At 39.4% G+C, this 23,555-nt stretch overlaps 1 protein-coding gene across 2 annotated transcripts in view; it reads left to right on the top strand.

Moving 5' to 3' along the window:
• smpd3 (sphingomyelin phosphodiesterase 3) overlaps positions 1-22,943 on the top strand; it is an 87,554-nt gene extending 64,611 nt beyond the window's left edge. For both annotated transcript variants that reach the window (XM_084936366.1, XM_084936367.1), the window contains 6 exons: positions 1,271-1,346; positions 4,304-4,465; positions 5,981-6,070; positions 11,543-11,606; positions 12,224-12,392; positions 16,940-22,943. In XM_084936366.1, coding sequence (XP_084792492.1) covers positions 1,271-1,346; positions 4,304-4,465; positions 5,981-6,070; positions 11,543-11,606; positions 12,224-12,392; positions 16,940-17,041 — 663 coding nt within the window. In that variant the 3' untranslated portion in view covers positions 17,042-22,943. The remainder of the gene's footprint in view (positions 1-1,270; positions 1,347-4,303; positions 4,466-5,980; positions 6,071-11,542; positions 11,607-12,223; positions 12,393-16,939) is intronic.
• The last annotated feature ends 612 nt before the right edge of the window (positions 22,944-23,555 follow it).

Below are 23,555 nucleotides of genomic sequence, written 5' to 3'. Positions count from 1 at the left end.
AGTGATTGCAGAGCTTCTTATTGAACATACAAATTTGTTTCTTTTATGTAACAATTCGTACAGCTTCATTAATGACTCAATGTGGCGTGCCAACCTCAATGCGGCTTCTGGCTCATCTGAAAAACAACTATGAAAAAGCCATTTTGGGTTATGTAACGTAATGGATCGCCTACATAACTGGAAATAAAATGAATAACATCTACTTGCTTCAAACACCACACAGGTGAAACTGTGTCAGATATCAGAGCAACAGCATCTTTGGCTCTTTGAGTCCAGATGGAACAGCAACAATCTTTTCCATTACAGAACTGTTTCATAGACCTCTGCTGAGGTTTATGTGAGCGTCATGTCTTTCTCTTATAAACTGTCTGATATAACCATGAATAACCAGAAGGGTGTGCTCAAGCACTAATCATTAGCACCATTGATTATCAGCTAACCTTTTAACATCCACTAGGGAACCAGACATGTGTTTAGGGTTAGTAAGGTTAGGGCTGGGTTTGCTAAATATGCATTTTCAGAAACTACAAAATGTTTCCTTTCAAAAGTAGATCCATATATATATATATATACTCTTGAGGTTATTATGTATCACCCAACTCTAACCCTAACTCTTGGGTCACTGGCTACCAGATGTTTATTTTTATTCTTGTTTTTAATCATCCAAATGGAGAAGCTGTATTAAAAACATTATAATGCCAACATTTTTTTAGAAATGTCACATCATATAGTTTCTGAAAACTTGCCTTGACGTTAGATTAGGTGACTGCCTCCCTGGTAAGAGGCAGTCGTTCTTCTTCTTTTCTGAATGATTGAAACGGCAGTGGTGCACTACATGCCAAATAAGAGAGATATGATCATAACTGCGGTTCTTTCATCATTATTCCATTATGCAACTGTTACATACTGTTTTATTAGGCTTACAGATCTTATAATCATGAATTATTATCTCACATTTCTGTTATATCCATGAAATGCACCAATATTTCATGATGACATTACACAATGATGCCTTCTTTAGGTTTTCATGGGCTCTCTGCCCCACTGCTGTCATGTTGCACACCCTGAGTGCAGTGATCGAATTACAGCTTAATGACTCCGTTTTCCCACAGGGATCAATAAAATTGCACCTTGCCTTGTATGATCTAATTGCTGCGGTTGTTACCTGGCTTGTTTCTCATACACAAACACACTCGTTAAATTGGCTTTGATGCTGCCTGTTTGAACATGGTGGAGTGACATGTTTGTCTCCCGCCCCCCTCCCCAACAGGTTCACGTGGGCACCTCACACCAAGAGCAGAGGGTGGTGGGATACGTCACATGTACGCATCTCCACGCCATAGAAGGTAGGGTTATATGTTCTACAACTCTCTCCTTCTGTCTTTCGTCATTTCTGTCTCTGCACATGCACACATGAGTGTATTAGTAAGGATCCCATGATGCCTTTTTTGAAGGGTTGTTTCTTAAGCAGGATAGAAAACATGTCAGGTCCCAATGTGATTGTCTTTCTCTAGAAGACCTGCAAAGACAGTTTTGTGTGTGTGTGTGTGTGTGTGTGTGTGTGTGTGTGCCCATTTATGTAAGTAAATGGGCACATCACAACCCGAGCATGCCTCCTCCTGCTGTTCCCATGGTGACTGCCTCAAGCTGTTTAAGGCGTCACAGCCCTATTTAAAGCCCCTGGTCGATGTCACCCTCATTTTTTACCATAGACATACCCTCCCCACCTCTTTTCGCCTGCTATTCTGGGCTTCTCCTACGCTTCTCTCAGACCTAAATATAGCAGTGGCAGGGCTGTTTCTAAAGATACATCAAACACAAAGCCTTTGGAGGTTAAGGGGGCTGGGCTGGTGGGGTAAGTCAGGGAGAACAGAGAGGAAGAAACAGGGGAGGAGTGCAGAGACCTGATTCTCTGAGAGCTATATGAGAAATCTTTCCCAGCTGAGTGCTCAATTCATGATGCAGCGGGACTGTCAGCATATAGATATACAGTACATACTGAACTCAGTAATGCAGTGGCTACCTCATCTCTTGGTTTGTTCCATTTCAGTGCAGTTCAGTTCAATTTTTGTTCCTCTTTGACTTGCCAGCGTGGTGAGGATGGAGGTCCAAAAGCCAATGGACACGTTACCAATCTGTTACAGAGAGAACAAACACAGTTACCTCAACATGCATGTGCTTGGACTATGAGATGAAACCAGAATACCCAAAGTACTAAGTAACCCAAACCTTCTTGCTGTGAGGGACATATATATATAATCACTTTATGAACTTTATGAACTAAAGTGACGACCACAAAACGCACCAGTTTTCTATTGCTGCTGCTACTTCACTCACACCCAGAAAAAATAAGATTTAATGTTTTATAGAGCCTCATTTAGGCTGTTGTTGAAAGAAGAATTGCAGCCAGCAGCCAAGCTGTTGAGACCTCAATTCACTGATTTGTTGTCTGCTCTAATATTGCTGCATCACAGCCGGTGTCACAAGCGGTCGAGATGCATATACATGTACTCAATTTTTACTTGGACATCTCTGTCCTGTTTTAGTCCTGTGTTTCCATTTCAACGATAAAAGTAATTTGATCTCAGCATTAATATTTTTGGTAAAACACTGATTGCACTGGACAAAGGATGTATCTTTGCACAGTGCACAGCACCATAGAGCATATGGATTGTGTAAAACTGATAATAATGATTTCTTTTTCATTTACCCCTAAGATTTATATTTTTAACCATTAAACAAAAATATCTATTTCAACCATATTTCTGTAAAGAATCAATAAAAATGTATGAAAGGAGTAGCTGGAACTGAGGTGGCTACAGAGACCTGGACCACCTGCCTAAAATAAAACCCCTTTGAGAGGCTCAAATATAGTTGTGTTGTTAGTTTCCCAACTCAGAACAAAACTAATCTCTTTGCAAATTAACAGAGATTCAATTACTCTGAACTATCCTGAGGTACAGCTCAGTTGAAGTTCCAAATTCCCCGCTGGTATTTACCATCATTACTTCCTGCTCGTAAACTTCACAAAGACCACATTTTAAAGCTCTGACAGTGCCTGTAAACTAAGGAGGGTGGTGCATCCCGCATAAACGGCTGCATTACTCACCTGCGTGAAACATCTCTATATGCACCAGGTCTGCACTGACCCATCTTGTTATGAGAGGGATAAGTTTGGTTTGGTTTTAGACACATGCTAAATAAGCACATTTCTTAACATTAGCCAAACTCAAACATTACTCTTTTTGAGTCGCCTGGTGGATTTTAAAAGGTTAAACTTTGTCTACACATCAAAGGATTTGTTTGTTGCATCGCCTTAAACCTGATGATTGTTTGCTAGTGGACATCCACTAGTTCCTGCTAATTTCTCTGTGTATGTATTCAGAGTGAGACTGTTTACCTGATTGTTCCTTTTTTTCTGATTAAAGCATACAAATCATTATATTATTTTGATCTGAAGAAACATTTAGTTTTCATGCACATACACAGGCAAACGCTCCCCCACGTCCCCCCTCCCAGATCCATCCATCTCTAAGAGATGCAGTCACACAAAAAGAAAAGAAATAGCATTTCACATGTACTTGAGCTGAGAGTAATCAAAGCCAAAGCCACCTACTCACCCACCAATATCTTGACACCTCTTTGTTTCTCGCACTCTCCACTATTCAGCTGATATTTCTATCGCATGCTTTCACCCACCGCCTCCCTCTATTCACCTCCTCCCTCCGATCCATAACTAACGCCAATTTATCAGATGTACTGGCAGCAGCGGGCAGACACAAATGCTGCCAAAGCAAAACAGCACCAGAAGTTACTTAAAGGGTTAAGCTGGCTTTTTTTGAGCAGGATTGTAATAATTGCTCTGTAGTTACAGTATTAGACAGTGGGTGACAGATGGCAAAAGCAAGACCTTCTCACAGAGCACAGATCAAGTCAGAAACAACATGAAATGGAAGAGCTGGGGTGGCGGTGGGTTACAGAGCAGCTTGCAGAGGCAGAAGGAACTGCAGGCAGGCTGAAGCAATGTAAATAGTGGAAGGCAATCACCAGAGGGGCCAGCCCCCAAATTAACATATAGGTTTAAGATAACCTTTTACAACTTCATTAGCTTACCAATTTGTAGCTCATTCTTTGGTGTCATATTACGTTGTAATCTACACGATGCAAATTTTCACATTCAGGTTCTAACCCACAGTACTAATGCTGAATTAATCTGTGAGGTTATGCTGTGATTACACCCATTTCTGTATATTTTACTGATTTTCAGTAATAATCTGCTACTCATTTCACTGCATTATCTCAGGTGATGCATCAGTACGGTGTGAGCAGCTGGACCGGTTGCTTCAGTGGGGGGCTGAGTTTCGCCAGTCATCATCCATACCACTGGAAGGAGAGAAGGTGCTGGAAGACCTGGTGGCCTTCGACGTCATCCTGGGAGACCTCAACTTTGACAACTGCTCTTCAGGTATGTCTAAATTGATAGTGCCAGGATCAACACAGGGGTAGCTGGGATGTTCTCCACCCACCTCAAAATTTGATTGCATGCTGAACTGGAGAAAAGCTGTACAGTGGGGTTGAATTTTGGATATGCACTGATGTAGATCTTGAAATAGGTCATTTCTCAAAATGTCAACGTGTTCTCTAACTTGCTGTTAACATCGAGTCTCCCATTTAGCACTCGGAAAATTCTGAAAGTCATGCACTTTGTGTTTTAAAATGCATTTGACCTTATGATTCAGTTATAAACAATCTGAGGTTCGACTAATTACCCAAAACTGCAGCTTTAGTTCTTTGCTTTGTAATAATAGTGTGTAAAGAACAAAGCTGCAATTTTTAATTCCAAAAGAAAACCATTGTTTAACTTACTAATGTACTAACTCGATAGGCTCCTGCTGTCAAATAGACAATGAACATTTTAATAAGTTAAGTTGATTGTACTTATTAGTCATATTGTTAAATTCTTCTTTGAAAGCTTTCCGTAATGAGGCATTGAATGTGACCACGATGCATGTTATAATTAATCAAAACAGCCTTGAAACAGTGAACCTCTATGACAGTGTGTCAGTAAAGGTCATGGCTCAGCTCACAGATCTTTGTACTTCACACTGCAATTGTACATGCAAAAATAAAATGTGAATTAAGCTCTGAATGCTTCTAAGTAAGACTGAATAGCAGCTCAGTACTGTACCTGAAGGCCTCCTGTATACCCACAGCTTTAACCAGAGCTCTGCACTGGTGTTATTTATATAACCACCATCAACAGCACCAACATAAAAGACAGAAAGAAGCATTGCTGTCTCTTTATCCCTTAAATCCCAGTGCGAAAAAGTGTTTGTGTTGTAAAGCAGACTTAGTGATAAAAAGCAACGCAGTGGATTAAAAAGAAGGATAGAGTGGGAGAAAAGGTATGAAAAATAAAAGAATGGAATATCTTTGAACAATTGATTTTTAGTAGCTAATTAATAACTATATAAGACTAACTATTCACCACATTTAATTTTTGCATTAAATGAGATAAATGCAAGACCACAATAATAAAAAACATTCATACAAAAGAGCTATCTCACAAACACAAGCATGACAACTAAACCAGCTGCAGTTGGTGTCAGAAATAGAAAGCACTAAAGGTCAAGTCCTTGGCAACGGTGGGGAGGAAGAACTCCCTTTTTAACAGAAAGAGTCCACACAAGCAGGCTCAGGGAGGGGAAAAGGTCTGTAAAGAGAATGTGTAGAGCTGTGGAGGTTAAAAGGGGACTTAAGTATATAGAAATGAATGAATAAATAATAATGAAACTGATTTATTTTATTATACTTAACTCGTGTTTTGCCCTGCACAGCATGCTAGCAGCTTAGCAACTATGACCTCCTAAAGAAGAATCAGTAATGTGTGACTTTTCAGCCGTGTTTGGAGTAAAACTGACTTTCCTGACTGTGTGTATAACCTTCCACTGTGTATGTGTGCACACTTGTATTTTTCCAGAGGACAAGCTGGAGCAGCAGCACGCACTTTTTACTCAATACAAGGACCCATGTCGCCTGGGGCCAGGGGAGGACAAACCATGGGCTCTGGGTAACAACACACAACCCAACACATGCCCACGCACATCTTCCTCTAGGGTCGCGTTATACGCACTGTAGTAATATGTACACCACCGGCTTCGGTTACAATCTGACTGTAAAATGCAGGTGTTGCTGCGTGCACCAACGATCCATGCGGTGCCTGCAGAGTGCAGCAGGCATTAATCTGGCTCAGGCTGGCTAAGTCAGAATGCACCCAGTACAGCAGGCTGATACATGGGCATTAGTGACGCAGAAGACTGGAGGGTTTTGGTCTGGATATGGAGCGTTTTTTTAGGCCAGCGGTATTTCAGGGACAGTGTGGGCAGGACCGAGTGAAAGGGCTTGTTTAGAGAAGGGCTTATTTATTTGGACAGGCATATTTTCCATTGCAAGCCGGGGAAACAGATTGGCACTGCCTGTTTTGCTGTTATTAGACATAGGGGGGTTGGAGGGGAAAGAAAAAACTGATCAATGAATCAGTGAAAGAAAGGGAAGGAAGATTATCCCATTTCATAAAGCTTATCCAAAGAAGATTAGACCTGAATGGATACAATAGTGAGCCAAAAATCACAGCTAGAAAGCTGAAGCTGCCAGATATTGTCAGATGTTGTACTGACAGAGTGTGCAGTAATTTCCTGACTCTTCTGATGGCAAACGGCAGGATTTCATACTTCTTTTAAATCTTGTGGAAAAGAAGGAAAAGCATGAGACCAACTTGGCATAAAAAGCCATGGCAATATGTTCACATGACTGAAGTTTCAGCAAAAAAAGAAAAATCTCCCCCACTCATAAATGTCACGTCTCTTTTCATGATGCGTTTTAGTTCATGTTAGAGGGCAGATTAAACAACCGCCAAAGCCAGCAAGTACACTCACTGTGGTCTTCAATGTATTTTTGGAGCTGTGGCCAGAGCTGGTGTGAAAGAATATTTATTTTGTTCCCTTCACAGCTTGTTGGTGTTTTCAGGATTTATGAGACCAGAAAACTGAGGTCATGTTAACCACTCAAAACAGGGAAGCTGGTGCATATCTGTACTTTCCCAAGCGAGCTGAAGCAACACATTCTCACTCCCAACCCAACACGTGCTCATGCTCAGGAACTCCTTCCTTTTATATTTTAACACATTAGTGTGTTTTTCCCTTTCAGGGGTGCCATTTAGTGTTGATTTCCAAGAGGAGGAGTAACAAAATCCTACATTTGACAGGTGTCTGGAAACTAATTTAAGGTTAGGGTTAAGGTTTGTTGGTGTTTTAGCCACATGCATGGAATTTGGCCCTGTAGTATTTAGAAGCATTTCCATTTGGTTGCGCCAAATGGGCAAAAATACCATGAAATCTAAGTCTATCTGGGTCACCAGGTGGGGGTGAGCCTAACACAGAAGACAAAAGCAGATTCATTTAACTCATGTTTTTGACCTTACCATTGGTGTTGCCATACGGTTAGCTTAAATGCAGACTTTCATTATGTCAAACACCCAGTAGAAAGGCAGACTTCTCCTTTCCTTGTTTCCTTAACCTTTATCTTACTACGCAGTGACAGTCTTAAGATTTAGAGTTGTTCAGTTATCAGTTCTGCTTGCCTCTAATGTCACAACTCACTAATACACTGATTTGTTTTGAACTTTCAGCGACTTTTTAATGCCTCAGGCAAACAATCTCATGCTGCTTTGTTAAAATCTGCTGTGAGCTGTATTAAAGTAACCAAAGTGAAGCGAAGGCTGTAGTCTAACTCTGTTTGCATTGGCTATGTGCTCATTTTGATGTTGACTGTATTGCCAAACCACTGTATAGTATAGTCTCATGAATTTATTTGACTTGAATGATGATAATAAAAGCAAGAGTTAAAGCGGATCATCTCTGTAGCAGGAAAAGAAAATGTGAGTTGACAGAAGGGTTAGCAAGATTATGTTTCATTTTACTGTTGAGACTGGCTGCACCCTTCCGTTTTTAACTCCAGCCTTGGCAGTGAAATTATTTTTTTAGTCTATGTTTATACAGCCCGGAGTAGCCTTAGTACATACGATGTGTTTTCTTGTCTATCTCGAGGATCCACATCAACAGCCTCGTTGTGTAAGTGTTGTCAGATATACATATATAGTACCACAGTCCTCTCTTTCTGACTTCTCCTTCATGTCTTTCCTTGAGCAAAGTTAAGTTGATGAACAAAAGATGTGGAAGTTTTGTTTGACTTGGCCAGGTTTGGTTGCATTAGCTTTGGCATTTCTTATGGGGAGTTGGAGCTCCTGGACAAATTCTGCACCAGTACAGGGCGAACAACCCGACTCCACACAGTGGCCGTGCTCAGCATCCTTGGTTACCATGGTGTCCCATGGTACTGATGACATCAGCAGCACTTTTTTTCTTGAAGTCTCTGTGGTTATTTCTGACTTTGAGGGACTCCCACCGACTCTGTCGAGCTGCTAACAGCGTACCCAGTGGGCGACACCTACAGGTTCTGACCGAGTGAGAATGGGTTGGCTAAAAACGGCAGCAGGGTAGCGGAGTATGCCCACCGGACACCCCGCCATCTTTATTTTCACTGATCTAAAACCTGCTCTTAGAATTGTGAAAAACACTGTCCGCGCATCAGACGCCTACTCTTCATAAGGGCTCCCAACACTCATGAATTGACTGGAATAACTTCAGAGTGCTGCGCTCGTCATGCGGAGCATTTTAAACGCATTATCCAGCCCACGGCCTTGAATCCTCATTCTCAAAAGCATCTCTGAGTGCTTCTCTCTCTCTTGCTGTTTTATTCCACTGGTTTATGACAGTAGATTGTAGTCTGAGGATTATAAAGGCGGAGAGGGTTTCTGACCCTTTAGAATAGCTATACTGGAAGCTAGATGTTATTTGACATAGTGAGGGGGAGGACTGTGCAGTGTAAACTACATCAATAAAGCGTGAGCAGAAATGGTTTCTGCAGTATGTCACTGCAAATGAAATACACAGAGTGGAGATGAATCATTGGTGCAGTTGTATATGAAGCCAGATTTTAATCAGATACTGGTGTTTTGCTGTTTTCATCTTTATTTAAGTTAATTGAAATAATTCGATTCATGCTCACAAGTTTCAGTCTACAAAGGGCAAACAATGAAAAACAGAGATTTACCAAATAGCAAGAAGTCTGGTTGTTTATTTTCAGCTGCGCCAATGTCCTCCCAGTGCCCAGAGACACGCCTGTCAGGAGGATGAACGTCAATTCATTGGTCACAGGTAGATAAACCTTTAAGAGGTCAGTAAGACTAGAAAAGCACAAGAGAAGCACAAGCAGAAGTACATTAATCCACTAACAAATCATGAGCGATGAGCCTCACCTGAATTTTATGCCATTAGAGAGTTTTGAAAATTGTTCAGTCATTGTAATCGGTACACATCCCTAACTATATATAATATATATACTAATATATATACTATACTAGTATATATACTATATATACTATAATATATTTTGTTCTTGGGTTAGGGTCATCACCAATGGTTTTAATGACTTAGTGAACAAAAATAAATTTATATAAAATCTATTAATGGACACTCCTGTAGCTCGTACATTTTTGGTCCTGTGTATTAAAATACAAAATTGTCATTAAAAGTTTAAGACTGGGACAAACCACAGTACCCTCCACCAAAGATATGATTATAAAAGGAGACTATTCTTCTTCTAAAGCTACAATAGGATATTATTTTATGAACATGAAATTGGCGCCAGCTGATGATGTATAGAGAAGTGATAACTTTTGTTCAGTGAATGGTAAATGGACTGGTTCTTAGATAGCACATTTCCTCTTTACTTAAACACTCAAAGCACTTTATTCAGCTTTATTCACACCCAGTCATACCAGTACTTTTTTCTAAACCTGGATCTTTTCTATCTAGAAGAGCAACTTGGGGTTCAGTATCTTGTCCAAGGATATTTAGGCACGCACACTGTAGCAGTCAGGGGTCAAACCACCAAATTGCCTATCAGGTACCTTCTGAGCTGGTTCCCATTATCTGATAACATTTGAAATTGGTAAATTAGATGAACAAAGGCTGCAGCTCAGGAGCAAGAGCAGACTGTCTAGTCATTTTAAGATTGGTGCTTTAACTCATCCATCAGAGTATGAGTGTGTGGTTGTTAGGTTAAACCTGCTTAGTCATAGAAAAATGTAGTAAGAAAGCACTTTGAGTTCTCAGAGTAGAAAAAAGTATTTAAGTACCTCTCCAAACGCTGAGAGATGGACAACTTTTTCTAGTCTAATGATTTGAGACAAACATCTAAATTCATTGTGTCATTTTAACCTTCCATTAAGAGCTTTTGTTGCCCTCCAACTTGGACTCTGCAAACCCTGCAGAGTCATATGAGCATTGTGCACTTTATAAAAGCATCATGCACACTGATAATCTCCTGCTGACACATTTCATGAAAGAGACGCTTCATGAATTCAGAGAAGGAAAAAAAGCTCAGCCAGCATGTAAAAGGTAATCCTATTTTTCCTCTTTTTTGTCTTCTAAACCTGACCTCCATCAGTGTATGTACCTGTGGGTCATGCTAACTTGTATCACTCCATACCTTCATACCTTCAGTATCAGGGTAGAAAGTGCAAGCTCTGCACTGCCTTCCAAAAAAATATTTTTGCATAAATCATTTTTCATTCTCGTTTAAAGTAAACATGGAAATGAACCACCTGAACCTTTTCTCACTCCCTGCTCACATAATGATGCTTAATCAGGACATGTAGGTGTTCTATTACAATGCACTGGGCACTCTTTTACTGACAGTTTTCACCAGGTTAGTCTGATAGGATTTAACACCTGACCTGGACCATAAGCACAAGCAGAAGCACTCTGCTGGTGTGTTAACTGTAGTCAAGGACTTTGTCATGGAAACCAAGAACAGTGGAGATATTAGATGTTTGCCTTTTAAAATGTTTTAATCTTGTGGAAGTTTGTATTTTATTTTTCCCTAAATCTAAGTGTAAGTGTGTGTGTGTGTGTGTGTGTGTGTGTGTGTGTGTGTGTGTGTGTGTGTGTGTGTGTGTGTGTGTGTTTGTGTGTTTGTGTGTGTGTGTGTGTGTGTGTGTGTCTAAAAATCAAACATGAAAATGACTGGCTGTGAGAATTACCTTTTTTCTCTATTAGGCACCTCCATCAAGGGATGCTTGCACAGCATTTTCATCCACACAAGCTATATTCTTTAAAAACTCTGCAGCTAAACTGGACGACTGGACAGACTGCTCAGCTGTCCCATAGTCAAATTGAAAACGGTTACAAGAGAAGTCATTTTCTGCATCCTATTTGCTAATGTAAACACATCAGTGTGAATGAATGGATGTGCTAAGTAGTCCATTATAAAAATATGTGATGATGCTAGCTAAAAGACTGAGCCATCGACTGATACTACAAGGTTGAGGGAGAACGAGGGGGAGGGAAGGAGAGAAATGCAGGCTGAAATTACTTGTGCACGTCTCCACTTTAATGCATTGTAATGTGTCTTTAAACAGGTACTCTGCTGGATCCCAGTGGCCTTTATGATGAAGATGTCAGTTCACCGGAAAGTTTACAAAAGTGAGTCTCATCCCCTGAAAAATCAAATTACCTCTCCTTATATTCGCATGTCGATCATAAATCACAGCGGTCTAAATTCTGCTCCCAAATCTTACGAGTGTACCCATAATATATGTGTACCAAAACATATCTGAGATTTAAAGCTCTGAAATTACCATTGACCCAGTGCTCATGTTTGCAATTTGTTCTAATTACTATAATTTCTTCGGAAATTTTCAATGAAGCATCGTCATGACATCACCAGGCAGGCCACAAAGTCAAGATAAGCCCTAATCTCAGCAAATTTAGATGATGGGAGTGCAAACCCACACTTGATCGTTGCTCAGCTGATACCCTGCAAATCATCTCCACCCCAACTGCTCGTTATCATTCAGTGTCTGACATATTTATCTTCAGTGCCTGCTCTGGAGTCTTGTTAATACCCTCTTCACTTTCCACGTATGCACACAGAAGTCTATAGAGGTTGGAGAACAGAGCCAATATCCCAAAATATAAATGACTGTAGACTGAAATGATAAACTTTTTGGTTATAGTGGTCCTGACAGAATTCCAATTAACTATATGCATTTTGATACAACACAGCATCTAAACTTCAGTATGTTGTGTGTTGTTTTCAGACTTATGGAGAACGAAGAGGGAAGGAAGGAGTACCTGGTGTTTCCTCCCAGTAAGAGCCAGTGTCCCGCCAGCAGTCAGAAGGGAAGGAAAATCCCGCTGAAGGGCAACGGACGCCGTATTGACTACATCCTTTACAGCGACGAGAGCCTCCAACAGGACTGGAAACTGGTACGGTTTTGTTGTCTTGCTGGATGACGCTCTCAATACTCAGTGTCATATTTTTATTGTTAATTTGTGTAAAAAATTTCCAATCACTCTGTTAAATGTGCCACTCATGGCAAAACAGCCCAGTATGTTACATGTACTGTGCTCGGCTGTCTTCTCTTTACTCCTCACAACAAACCATAAAACTTTGATCCAGAAGCCACATTCTTGTCCATGATAACAACTACAAACGTCAGGTTGAAGATGTTGGACCTGGTTTCCTGGTTGTTTCTGACCATCCGAACGTCACCTCAGCTAACTGTGACACTTTGAGACTTTTTTAGACCTTAGAAAGCTGGCAACACCTCTTAATAACCTGTCCTTTTATTTGTGTTTGAACTAATTAGCTTGCAATATGCTTAGTAATTTACAAAGCCTCAAAGTATTCATTTATTTTTAATCTTAAAGATATATGCTGTTTACTCAGTCAGCCTCAGAAAAACAACAGTTCATAGAATTAAGTCCAATATTATACTAAGAAGTGTATTCCCATGATGAGTGTAAACTTTTGACCGGACATCTAAGTGCTTTTAAGAGGTCCTCTAATTCGCTCCATTGACCATAATCAGTTTAAATTTTAATTACGTTGTTTGAATGCAGTCATAGAGTAGATGGCTATATTGAAAGCATTATTTAAATGAGGTCATGCTAGCGGTCAAGTCATAATTGAAACGTTATTAAAAACATGCCATTTTTATTGTATTCTGAAGGGATTACTTCAACCACAAATTCACAGTAATAACAACATATTACAAGCAGATAAATATATGATTTTAATTTTCTGCCTTTCATTTGTTTTATGAGTCTTTATGGAAGTCCAGACTTCCATAACTCCAGACTAGAGATGGCAAATCATTGTTCAACAATGGTGTCAACGCAAAGTGTTGTCAATTAGTGAGTTTCTGAAATGTGAACTTTTGTGCTCACAACTGCCCATGCTCATTTGGGTGCTCTACCATTCAGCAGTGCTTTGAGCTAACCGATGTCAGCTATCTAAGCAGTGTTAACCTACTGTAGTCAATACTTTGTTTTAAGCTAATCAGCTGCATGCTAATGTTAACCAGCTACCCAAAACCTTTCACACTGCTGTCTAGGGCAGCGGTCCCCAACCTCCAGGCCATGGACCGGTACCGCTTCGTGAGTCGTTTGGTACCAGGCTGCAAGAGTTGAGACTTGAGTTTGACATTTATGGTTTTCAGGGTTTTTATAATTAATTCTGTTTCCCAGGGCCTTTTCCTGTGTTGTAGTTGTGTCTTATTTTGAAAGAAATATTTACGCATTACCATAGCGACCAGAGAGCATTAAGGGACAGAGAGGACGATGTTACTCTCAGTGTTGTTGGCGCATTTCAGGAGGACGCTGCTAATAAAGTTACACAATTATACAGTGAATTCGTGTTTATTATTATATTTACAAAACACCACAGTTTCTGTCTTGGTCGTATCATTTTAGTTTGTTGTATTTATCAGCGACACCTTAAATGCCGGTCCGTGAAAATATTGTCTGACAATAAACTGGTCTGTGGCGCAGAAAAGGTTTGGGAACGCTGCGCTAGGGAATCCAATTCCATTCATTCTACGATTTTCTTGCGCTTATCCAAGGTGGAGTCACAGGAGGTGGGGGTGTATCGCAGCAGTCATGAGACAAGAGGTGGGGTATCTCCTGGAGAGGTCGCCAGTGGAAGTCCTTTCTGATTGTGTTCTTTAGCTTGCAAACATGTTAGCTTTCTGCACACACACACCCACACACACACACAGGCCAGTCTTTCACTTTTACTCAGGAAATTCAAATTTACCAATACAGAACTACAAAGGGGTTCCCAGATTTCAGTGTCGTCACATTTAGCGTTACATGGAAAAGAAATAAAGGGAAAAGAAATGGTACCCTTCACAGATCACCATTTGAACATGCAGATATCGTAGGGACTGTGTACCCCTGGTGCTTTTTGTATCCTCAAAGTATTGTATTTCTAATATAATTTTACAACTTCCATAATCTTGAGCAACACTTTTTCCCTGCAGGAATCAATAAAGTTTTGATTATACAAGGAGCTGAGAATAACAATGTGACGTCTTACACGGTACACAGACTCAGTACACAGTGCACGTTTTTCACAGCAGACATTCAGATTTATCACAGCACAAGAAGGACGGGTGTGATTAATAACACTAAGAGCAACCCTTCCATTAAGTGGACAAAAGCGAAACCTTCCTTAGGTAATGCAGCGTTCATTCAGTTTCACTGGCATGTCAAAAGGGTTTATCGCTCACTGAAAAAAGGCAGCACATGTTTTAAATCGTTGTTCCTACTGCGTTGGATGTGTGAAAGCATCTCCAAATATTACATGCTTAAAACACCAACACAAAAGAGTTTGCTAACAGGGGGCACAGAATTGTGGCATTTTCTTGTCAGCAGGGAGGTGCTATGTTTAATTCTCCTCTGATTAATTTCCTAGCAACAAAGCTAAAAACCTAATTTTCCCGAGCCATGTGAAGCAGGGCTGGCTGCCAGCGAAATTATGTCACACCACGGGAGAATGTTTGACTAAAATCTGGAGAGGTGAACAATGAAACACAGCAAAAACAACAACAAAAAAGTAGGGAAGAAAAGGAATGAGGGCAGGGCTGTCTGTGTGAGGGACTGGAGAGGATTGGAAAACCAAATCATACTATTTACACCTCTCTCCTTTCTTTCCATCTCTCTGTCTGACTCTTTCTATTAGCTCTCCGAAGGCAGCCGCCTGACGCCACCTTCTGTCAAAGTACAGTTACTGTAACATCATTTCCCTTAAGTGGAGCTGATCAAGCATGTCGCTAACCTGCCGTCACTTGAAGGGTCTCATTTATTTACATGTTTACCTTAATCTTGTGTTCTTTCTCTTTATCTTTTCATGTTACTTTAAATTATTTTTTGAAGAACATACTTGGATAAAAATGTTTCCGCTCTTAGGTTTAAATTGTCCTGCAATAATTATTTCGTGGAGACACAACTAGCAGAAGGAGATTAGTGGATTACCTTAATGAAGACAATTAAGTTTTAAATGAGTCGATATATCAAAGTATGACCCAATTTACATATTAAATATTGCTTATAAGTAGTTTCAGTGAATGGATTTTGTACAGAGGGAGGGTTTATTTGTGGAGATGTTGATATATATTTTTAACCACTTCTTAAATCAGGAAACATAGTCAGCAGCCAAGAAAAATACTTTTTTCCCCTTTCATGTGTTGTTATTAATAAAATCTTCCAGAAATCAGCTTCTCCATTGTATATGAGTAATATGCCTTTAGAGCATGATCAAAAGGTCATTTTGAAGAAGTAGCCTTCAGAGGAATGTGTTGCAAAAGTCCAAGCATTTCTATTTAATTGGGGAAAATACTAGAAGTAATATTAGGAATATGGACCACCGCAAAATTCCCTCTGTTTATCTCTTACACCAAAAAAAGAAAAAAGAATTTGATATATTTTGTAAAATGTTTTTTTTTTTTTGCCATAAAAATGTAAACTAACATACAAATCCATACTAAAAGAATGTTTCATTTTGAAATGTAAGTTCCCTGTCAATTAGATTTTACGAAGTACTATTTAAAAAAAAATCATAAATTGTCACATCTCATCTTAAAACGGCACTATTGATAAAACATATCAACATTATTAAATGAACTCTTATTGATTGTCATGACAAAGGTTTTAGTAGTACTTGCAGCTACATTAGCAGTCATTGTCTGTGGAAAGTACCTTCTATTGACATTACAGTCCACATACTTTTGGTCAGGGTTGTTTATCATGGTTTTGGACAAGTCCCCAGAGTTCCAGTGACATTTAGTGACAGCATGAGGCAGGAAGGCCCTTCCTGCTCCAACATGACAATGTCACCATTCATAAAGCTGATTTTATTTTTTTTTTATTTTTTTCAGGAGAGGGAGCACCTCATATTCAAAAAGCACCAAGCAGCTATGATGAATCTAGATGGCCTCTTTCTGTAAAATGTATACATAAAAATGTGGGATATTTTGGACTCTCAGTTATTGAGATTATGGTTAATGAATAAACCGCTTCAGAGGGGAACAAATGTTCTGATAGCAAATTGAAAAGCAGCAGCAGAGAGCTGCCTCATTAGCTTGTGTTAAAGTAATTTCTCTTTTAACATCTAACTAAAGATTTCAGCATTTCAGTCATTACACTAATGCTTGCTTTATACTGGAGGATGTTGGTTTTGGTAATATTGTAGGCCCGAAGATGTCATGTGCAGTGGTGCTTCCTCTTATCTAAAACAAGGCTGTAAGACACTGATTCCCAACACTCCTAACTATCACTCCTAAACTGAAAAGCTTTTAACAGAAAACCAGCAATGCCAAAATTTATGCACGTGACTTTATTTGAAACATCTTTTACTTTCTGAAAACAAAAACCAAACCCGCCCTAACGTTGAAAGTTGCTGCAGAAGTAACTGCGAGCTTTGTGACGCCTTCATGATCTGACGATGCTCTCTTCTACTCTTCATCCTGCAGGAAATCGAGGAGTTCAGCTTCGTCACCCAGCTGGCCGGCCTCACCGACCACCTGTCTGTGGCCATGCGCTTGGCTGTTTCCACTGGGGAAGAGGAGCCTTAGACTCATCACCTGAGCTTTTTATTTAAATACTGCCATGGAGAAGAGCAGACAGCCAGGATGAGAAGAAGATGTTACAGATAAGGAGGTGCTCAAGGAAAGATTGATGGGGCAGCAAATAGATGGATGAATGAACGAAGGAGGATTAATGAAGGTAGAGAAGAGGACCACCTGAGGGGAGAGAGACTCTGAGAGACTCTGAGCAGGAGAGATAAGCAGGGGAATTCAGTTTAGGAAACCAGAAAGATTTTCATCTTTCTGGGTAAATCACCCACTCAGTCACACACATTAAATACAGCACCACCCACAAGAGATCGACTTCTCGACTGTTGAGTATCGCCTGGCCTCTCCTCCAATGCTCCCTCTGGAACTGAGTCCAAAGGGTTTTATTTTCAGTGAATGGTTTCATGTAGCCAATACACACACTCCTTTTATCAGATCTGTTTTAGTCGTAGTGTTAGTATGATTTCTTTTTTTAATTATAATTATTGTTATTATTATTCTACCTTCAGGGACAGAAGGGACAAACACATTATTGGAGAGAAGCGTACAGCTACAGACTGGCCTTTACACTGACCGTCTGTGTCTTTGTGTCGTGTTCCTTGCTGAAAGGCTCTTGGTCAGTTATTCACCTTACTGCTCTCACAGTCAGTCCCAGGAACCTCAACAAGTGTCTTTTCTTTTCTAAAAAAAAAAAAAAACAAGTCTTTCTAAAAGGATGAAATCAATGTACAATTTCTATTGTGGCCGCATCAATTTTTATAAGGAGTTGAAATGCCTGTTTAATATTATATGGTATGTTTCTATAAAGAGGTATTGTTTAAAGGGACATGAAACTGGAGAGAAAACGTTGTCGGTTGAATGCGATGCGACGCTACAGCATGTTTTCTCAGCCATGTTTGGTGAAACCATTGGTGAAGCTTTGCTGATGCATGATGGGAAATGGTGTTAGTTTACAACATTCATATAAAGGCTTGACACATACTTATACGTGTCTGAATGCCTCAAGGGGCATTTTGGCTCTCAAACACATACCTGCGTGTCTGTGTGGCATTTGTGCATGCTAATGCTAATAACACACATACAGAGGATTTACCTAATGCAGGCACACAGCTACACACATGACATAAGGAGGGCTTTCAGTGGATGTAACAAACCCTCTGGCAGCCAAATTGGACCTCTTCACGTGTCCGACACGAAACATGGCGATCTTTTTGAGAGACTAGATATTGTCAACTTGTTAGCAAACAAACCGTAGTAGCTGGTTGGCAAACCATCACTTTATTGTGAGCACATCTGTTTGGTTCACTCGGTAAATTCCAGCATGAAGCCCAGTTATTAGCACAGCAAGTTGTCCAGTGGATTATTACGTTGACAGCCATATTGCGACGCAACTGCAAAACCTCATTGTTCTGTAACATTTTAAACACCTACAGGCTGTGCAATATGCCACGTTAACTCAATATAAAGTTCAAAACAGTCCCAAAGATTAGCACAGACCGACCAAGAAGACACAGAATTCAGATTTTATTGCATCAAACGCTTCTTTTTTCACTTTTTTCACAAATACCTTTAAATAACAGAAACTATCCTTGGTTTTTTTTTTACAATGTATCCAATATTTTCAAAAAGCAGGACATGTTCTGGTTTGTTGTTGTTGTTGTTGTTGTTGTTTGTTTTTATTGCAGCACAAATTCCTGGGAATGATTTGCCAGTAAATGTTCTGTAATTACCTGGATTTCATTTTTCTTTTTAAATGGAGAAGTGTCGAAGTGAAAAAACAAAACATAACTGAAGGTGTGTTCAGACTGAAAGCCCATGTGAGACTTTTTCTCTTTAATGAAAAAACAAAAAATCCCAAGTATTTTAGCTGTTTGTGCAAATTCAGTCAAATTCCCACCAACTGCTTTGCCTTCAGCCTAAATGCACCTTCAGATTTCTGCTGTACTGTGTTACAATGTGGAGAAACTGGCTGGACAATTTTGAAATACTAAATCATTATAAAGCCATTACACCAACTCTCTGTGTGTAACAGAGCCAAACAGACCATGGTATCAAACAGGAGCTGGAACTTTGAGAAGTGTTTAGAGACGTGCTTACTCAAACTGTCCTTAAATACCCCCCAGACATGCAGCTGTGGTGCTGTGAACTCAGAGTGCTGTGGGCGAGTGACCTTGTTACCTTGAACTTTAAGAAACGAGGAAGCAGTTTTTAAACTATCAGTATTCTTAAGTGAAATGCTGCCAAATTAAACAGTTCTGCTTGGGAAAACTACATCTGTCATTCATACAGCAAATACCTTGAATATAAAATAGGCAAACATTAGCCATCACAAGCTAATGGGCATATCAAGCCAAGTCAAGTTTGCATCCAAATGCTAGATTCGTATTTTCTCCACAGTACCTGTTGTTTAGCACCACACATGCTAACCTGTAAACAGTAAATGCAGTAAACTCCAGATTAATCTTCTACCATTCTGTTTAATCCAGGAACTACACCCATACTGCCATCGGTCAATATGGGCCGTAACACCTCTCTCTCTGAACAAAACATGCTTTACGGTGATAGTTAAGTTTGCAGATACTGTCTGTATACCATGAACTGCAGGGTAAACAATGTTTACAACAGTTTTGTGACCTTTCTACCTGTCTCGTAATCACTTCAGAGGAAACGTTTCATTTCAAGCATCACTTTCAGCATCAGTGCAAATATGAATACGTTGGGGCAACTTCATGTGGTATTTTCCCCCCAGTTAAAAAGTGCTAGCTGGCATTTCTCTGAATAAAAACTGTGCTGAATGATAACCCAGGGTGGCCAGTGCACTATAGTATGTTTACAGGCATGGTATCAGCAGTCTACATCCTGCTGTTGTGAGTGTGTGTGCATGTGTGTGCGTGTGTGTGCACAGGACTTGTCAGTCATCCTGTTATGTATGTTCAGCTTACAGTTTTGCATACAGTATGAGTCCATCTGTCATGTGATTCTCTATATTACTCATGGTATTATTATGACTGACACGTTCTTCTTTTTACCAAGTCTGTGCTTCACCATGTTCCTTTTTTATTTGATTTTTCTGAGACAAAGTCAGGTGAATTTGAGAATAATCACTGCTTTGCTTAGGGTAACATCACACACCCAAGAGCACTTGGTAAATAGTCATGTAAATACACTATATGAGTAAAGGAAAGGTGCCACGGTGAGCATCTGCTATGAGGTATAATAAATCAAAGGTTTGGAGAAGTACTGTGTTAGCCAATGTAAACATTTATTTATAAACCTTTATTTTTCAACTGTTGTATTTATTGCATCAAATCTGAATACTGCCGAACAGTTCATTTGTAAGAATGGACAGACAAACAGTGTAACACGTCTTATTTTAAAGCTGGACTGTGAAGGTTTTTGATTTTATATTTGGATTTTATTTTGTTTTGCTAATTCTTCTGTGTTATTTTTAATATTTCCGATTTAAAGTTCAAAGGAGAGTGTTGGTTTGTGTGGGTGTTGAGGGTTTATACCAAGCCTCAGGTTTGCAGTTGGGTGACTTTTCAGTCAGTCATGCGTAAACTTAGCAGTTGGAGGCAAATATGAACTTATCCTGTTGTGTATTCCTGTGAACTCTTTCTAAGCAGTGTGTTAGGCTGGTGAAGAGAAAAATGCTCAAGTGTGGTTCCATTTAAGTGGCATTAAATTCAATTTCTGGGCCACTTTAATGCTCTTAAACTGGTCCGCTGTTTGGTGCTGGGCAGGCACACTGACTACAGATGCAACTGCTGACTGTATATAAAGATGGACAAATAGCACATGTCCACTTTATCTTCCAAAACTGATGGAAGATATATGCTGGTGACAGGATCTCTGTTGTAGTGATTAGAAGTAGATCCTAGTATGAGCGGTTCTTCTAACATCACACAAAATTATTATTACAAGTCAATAAATTCCTCTCCCCCAACTCCACGTCCTACTTCCAGGTGAAATTTCCTGAACATTAAAAACACATTTTCAAATTTAACTGGAAGATAAAACCCATGATCTCGAAACTCCAAAAATGTGGAAATTAGCAGACATCAAATAAATAAATGAGTAGTAATAATTACAATAGGGAATTGAAACAACCAAAGATCAAGTCCTTTATAAAACCAAATTGAGCAAGTATAGTACTTTCGAAAGTCACTTCATGCGCCTATTTTCATTTGATATTAGAACAGCCTGTAAAAACAATGCTAATGTCTCCCAGAGTTAATATGAAACAGTGATGTGCAGAAAATAAACCGACAGATATTCTAAAATAAGGATGAATATGGTTTGACTTTGATAGGAGATTAAAATTGAGACCATTTACTTTTCATTACCTCTGGATGAAAAGTATAAATGGTACGGTGTTCTGAAACGGACATATAGGTAAAAAAATAAAATTCAGAATCAATTCAAAGTCTTAAAATTTTAATGCATCAACCTGTCTCAAGTAAAGGTTTTGGTTTATTCACCAAAAGACTCGTATTTACATGTTTGTAGAGGAGAAAAATTATTATTGCAAATTTGGAATTTTAGTCCTGATAAATATTGTATTTGTGCAATATTCAGTGCTCGGAGGTCTTAAAACCTCGATGCCTTCGCTGTGCTATCAGACTATATTAATTATCTAGTTTATAAAAACCAAACACTTTGAATTTTTAAAAAGTATTTGCATTAGCCTTCTGAAGTCTAAGTCATTATCAGCTCTAAACCCTAAACCTAAGGAGAAAAGCAAAAAGGACACCACTGTTGTTGACTTACACATCACATTGGTGAGTTGAGTCCTTTTGATGATTGTAACCATTTTAACAAATAATTGGGCTGTAGCCTTTTAATTCCTGATTAATTCTGATTAATATGTACTGACCATGTCAGCACTATATTAAGGAAAACACTCTGCCATTAATGATGCCACCACCTCCCAGATGACTGCGAATGTTGCTACTCACAACCTAAAAACAGTGCAATCTAGACTATGAACATTTATAGAGCTGAAATTATTTCTCTTGAATAATTATAATTATGCAGTCTAGCACCTTTTTTTGTAAATAGGAGCACAACATATTGTTTCAAATCTGCCTCACTGCACTGCTGCTCCTGACAATCAAACAACTGGAATTGTTTGGTCAAAGGCTCGTTAGGAGCTTCAACCACAGCCACACAAACCTTAACTGTAATGACAACCAGGGCCACTTCCATCGCTTCAGCCCTTTAAAAACAAACATTAGGACAAAATTAGATTCTCACAACGGTCAGCTGATTGGCTTGTAAGTGACAGGAATGTAGACACCTAGATAACGTAGTGCTCCCGACACTTTAGCGTCCATTATCCTGCTGCAGGGAGATGACCAAAGTTATCATTATAAAGACTAAAGATGAAGATGTGCACCGTACTTTGGTGAACACATGAAAAATAATTTACTCCTTCCTGCATCTTTTGGTGTCTGTATTCTTAGGGGAGCTAACCAGTAGGCCAGTTGATGTCTGTATGTCTGATATAATTTTGCTACATTTCTGATCACAAATCACTGCCTGCCTTGTGTCCACGTCGAGTTCAGGACAGAGTTATTCAGCAGTTAGTTGGGGATTTGAGCTCTAACCTTTTGTAGCTGCATGTAGTGTAATATTGCTTTAGGCGTGTAGTCTTCATAGGAGTGATGCTTCACTTTGCAATCCTTTTCTCATTTGTTTTTTTTTTCTATCATGTGTCTCCATGTTTTTTAATTGATTCTTGTCTTTTGGGGGGGAGGGGCTTATCGATGGGTTTGTCTGGCTGGGTCTCTGTAACTTGGCTCGGGGGATCAACTGCTTTTCTCTTTCTAAGCTTCTTCAACAAAACTGCTTATTTTCCTCTGCTTTTCTAAAGAAAAAAAATCAAAGGAACTTTCCTCTCTACACGTGTCTTTGTGTCATTATTCACTTGAGGTCATTCAATGAACTGCAATTGTAATGTTCATGGAAATAGCTAGTGGATATAACAACCAAAAGTGCCATGACAAGCTTGTGGCAAGCGGTAACGCTAACTGCCCTCAAAGTTTTTGTAAGTGAAAAGCTGCTATTGGTTGTTTGTGCTTCAGCTCATTTCCTCTTTTTCCAGTGTATCACAGTACGACTGCTTAGCACTGAGTTTAAGTCTGATAAAGACTGCCCTGTGGCTCTTAAAGGACAAAGTTTAAAGAAGTGAAAGAAGCCTTTAAAGAGTCCTTCTGCTTTTGATGAACAGGGGAAGAAGTCTAACACCTAAAATTTACATACAATGCTCTGTCAAGTGTCGAAAAAAAACCCTGCTAAAAAGTCAGATTAGTCATACAACCGAAAAGCACTGGACTGTAAACATGTCAAAGAGCTGCTTATCTTCCTATTAATTCTGATTCGTGTTTTCTGAGATTTTCTAGCCTCCATGTTAATCCTTCTATCCATCTTTTAGCATCGCACTAGTCACTGTTTTTAAACTGATGATTGGATGAAAAATGTGAACGAACAAAGAAGTTTTTCATAGTAGCAA

Source organism: Perissodus microlepis, chromosome 7 (assembly GCF_051167445.1).
Source record: "Perissodus microlepis isolate ML-2025 ecotype Zambia chromosome 7, ASM5116744v1, whole genome shotgun sequence".
Classification (NCBI taxonomy): domain Eukaryota; kingdom Metazoa; phylum Chordata; class Actinopteri; order Cichliformes; family Cichlidae; genus Perissodus; species Perissodus microlepis.
Note: the sequence above shows the minus strand (reverse complement) of the source record. Positions and strands in the feature narration are given on the sequence as shown.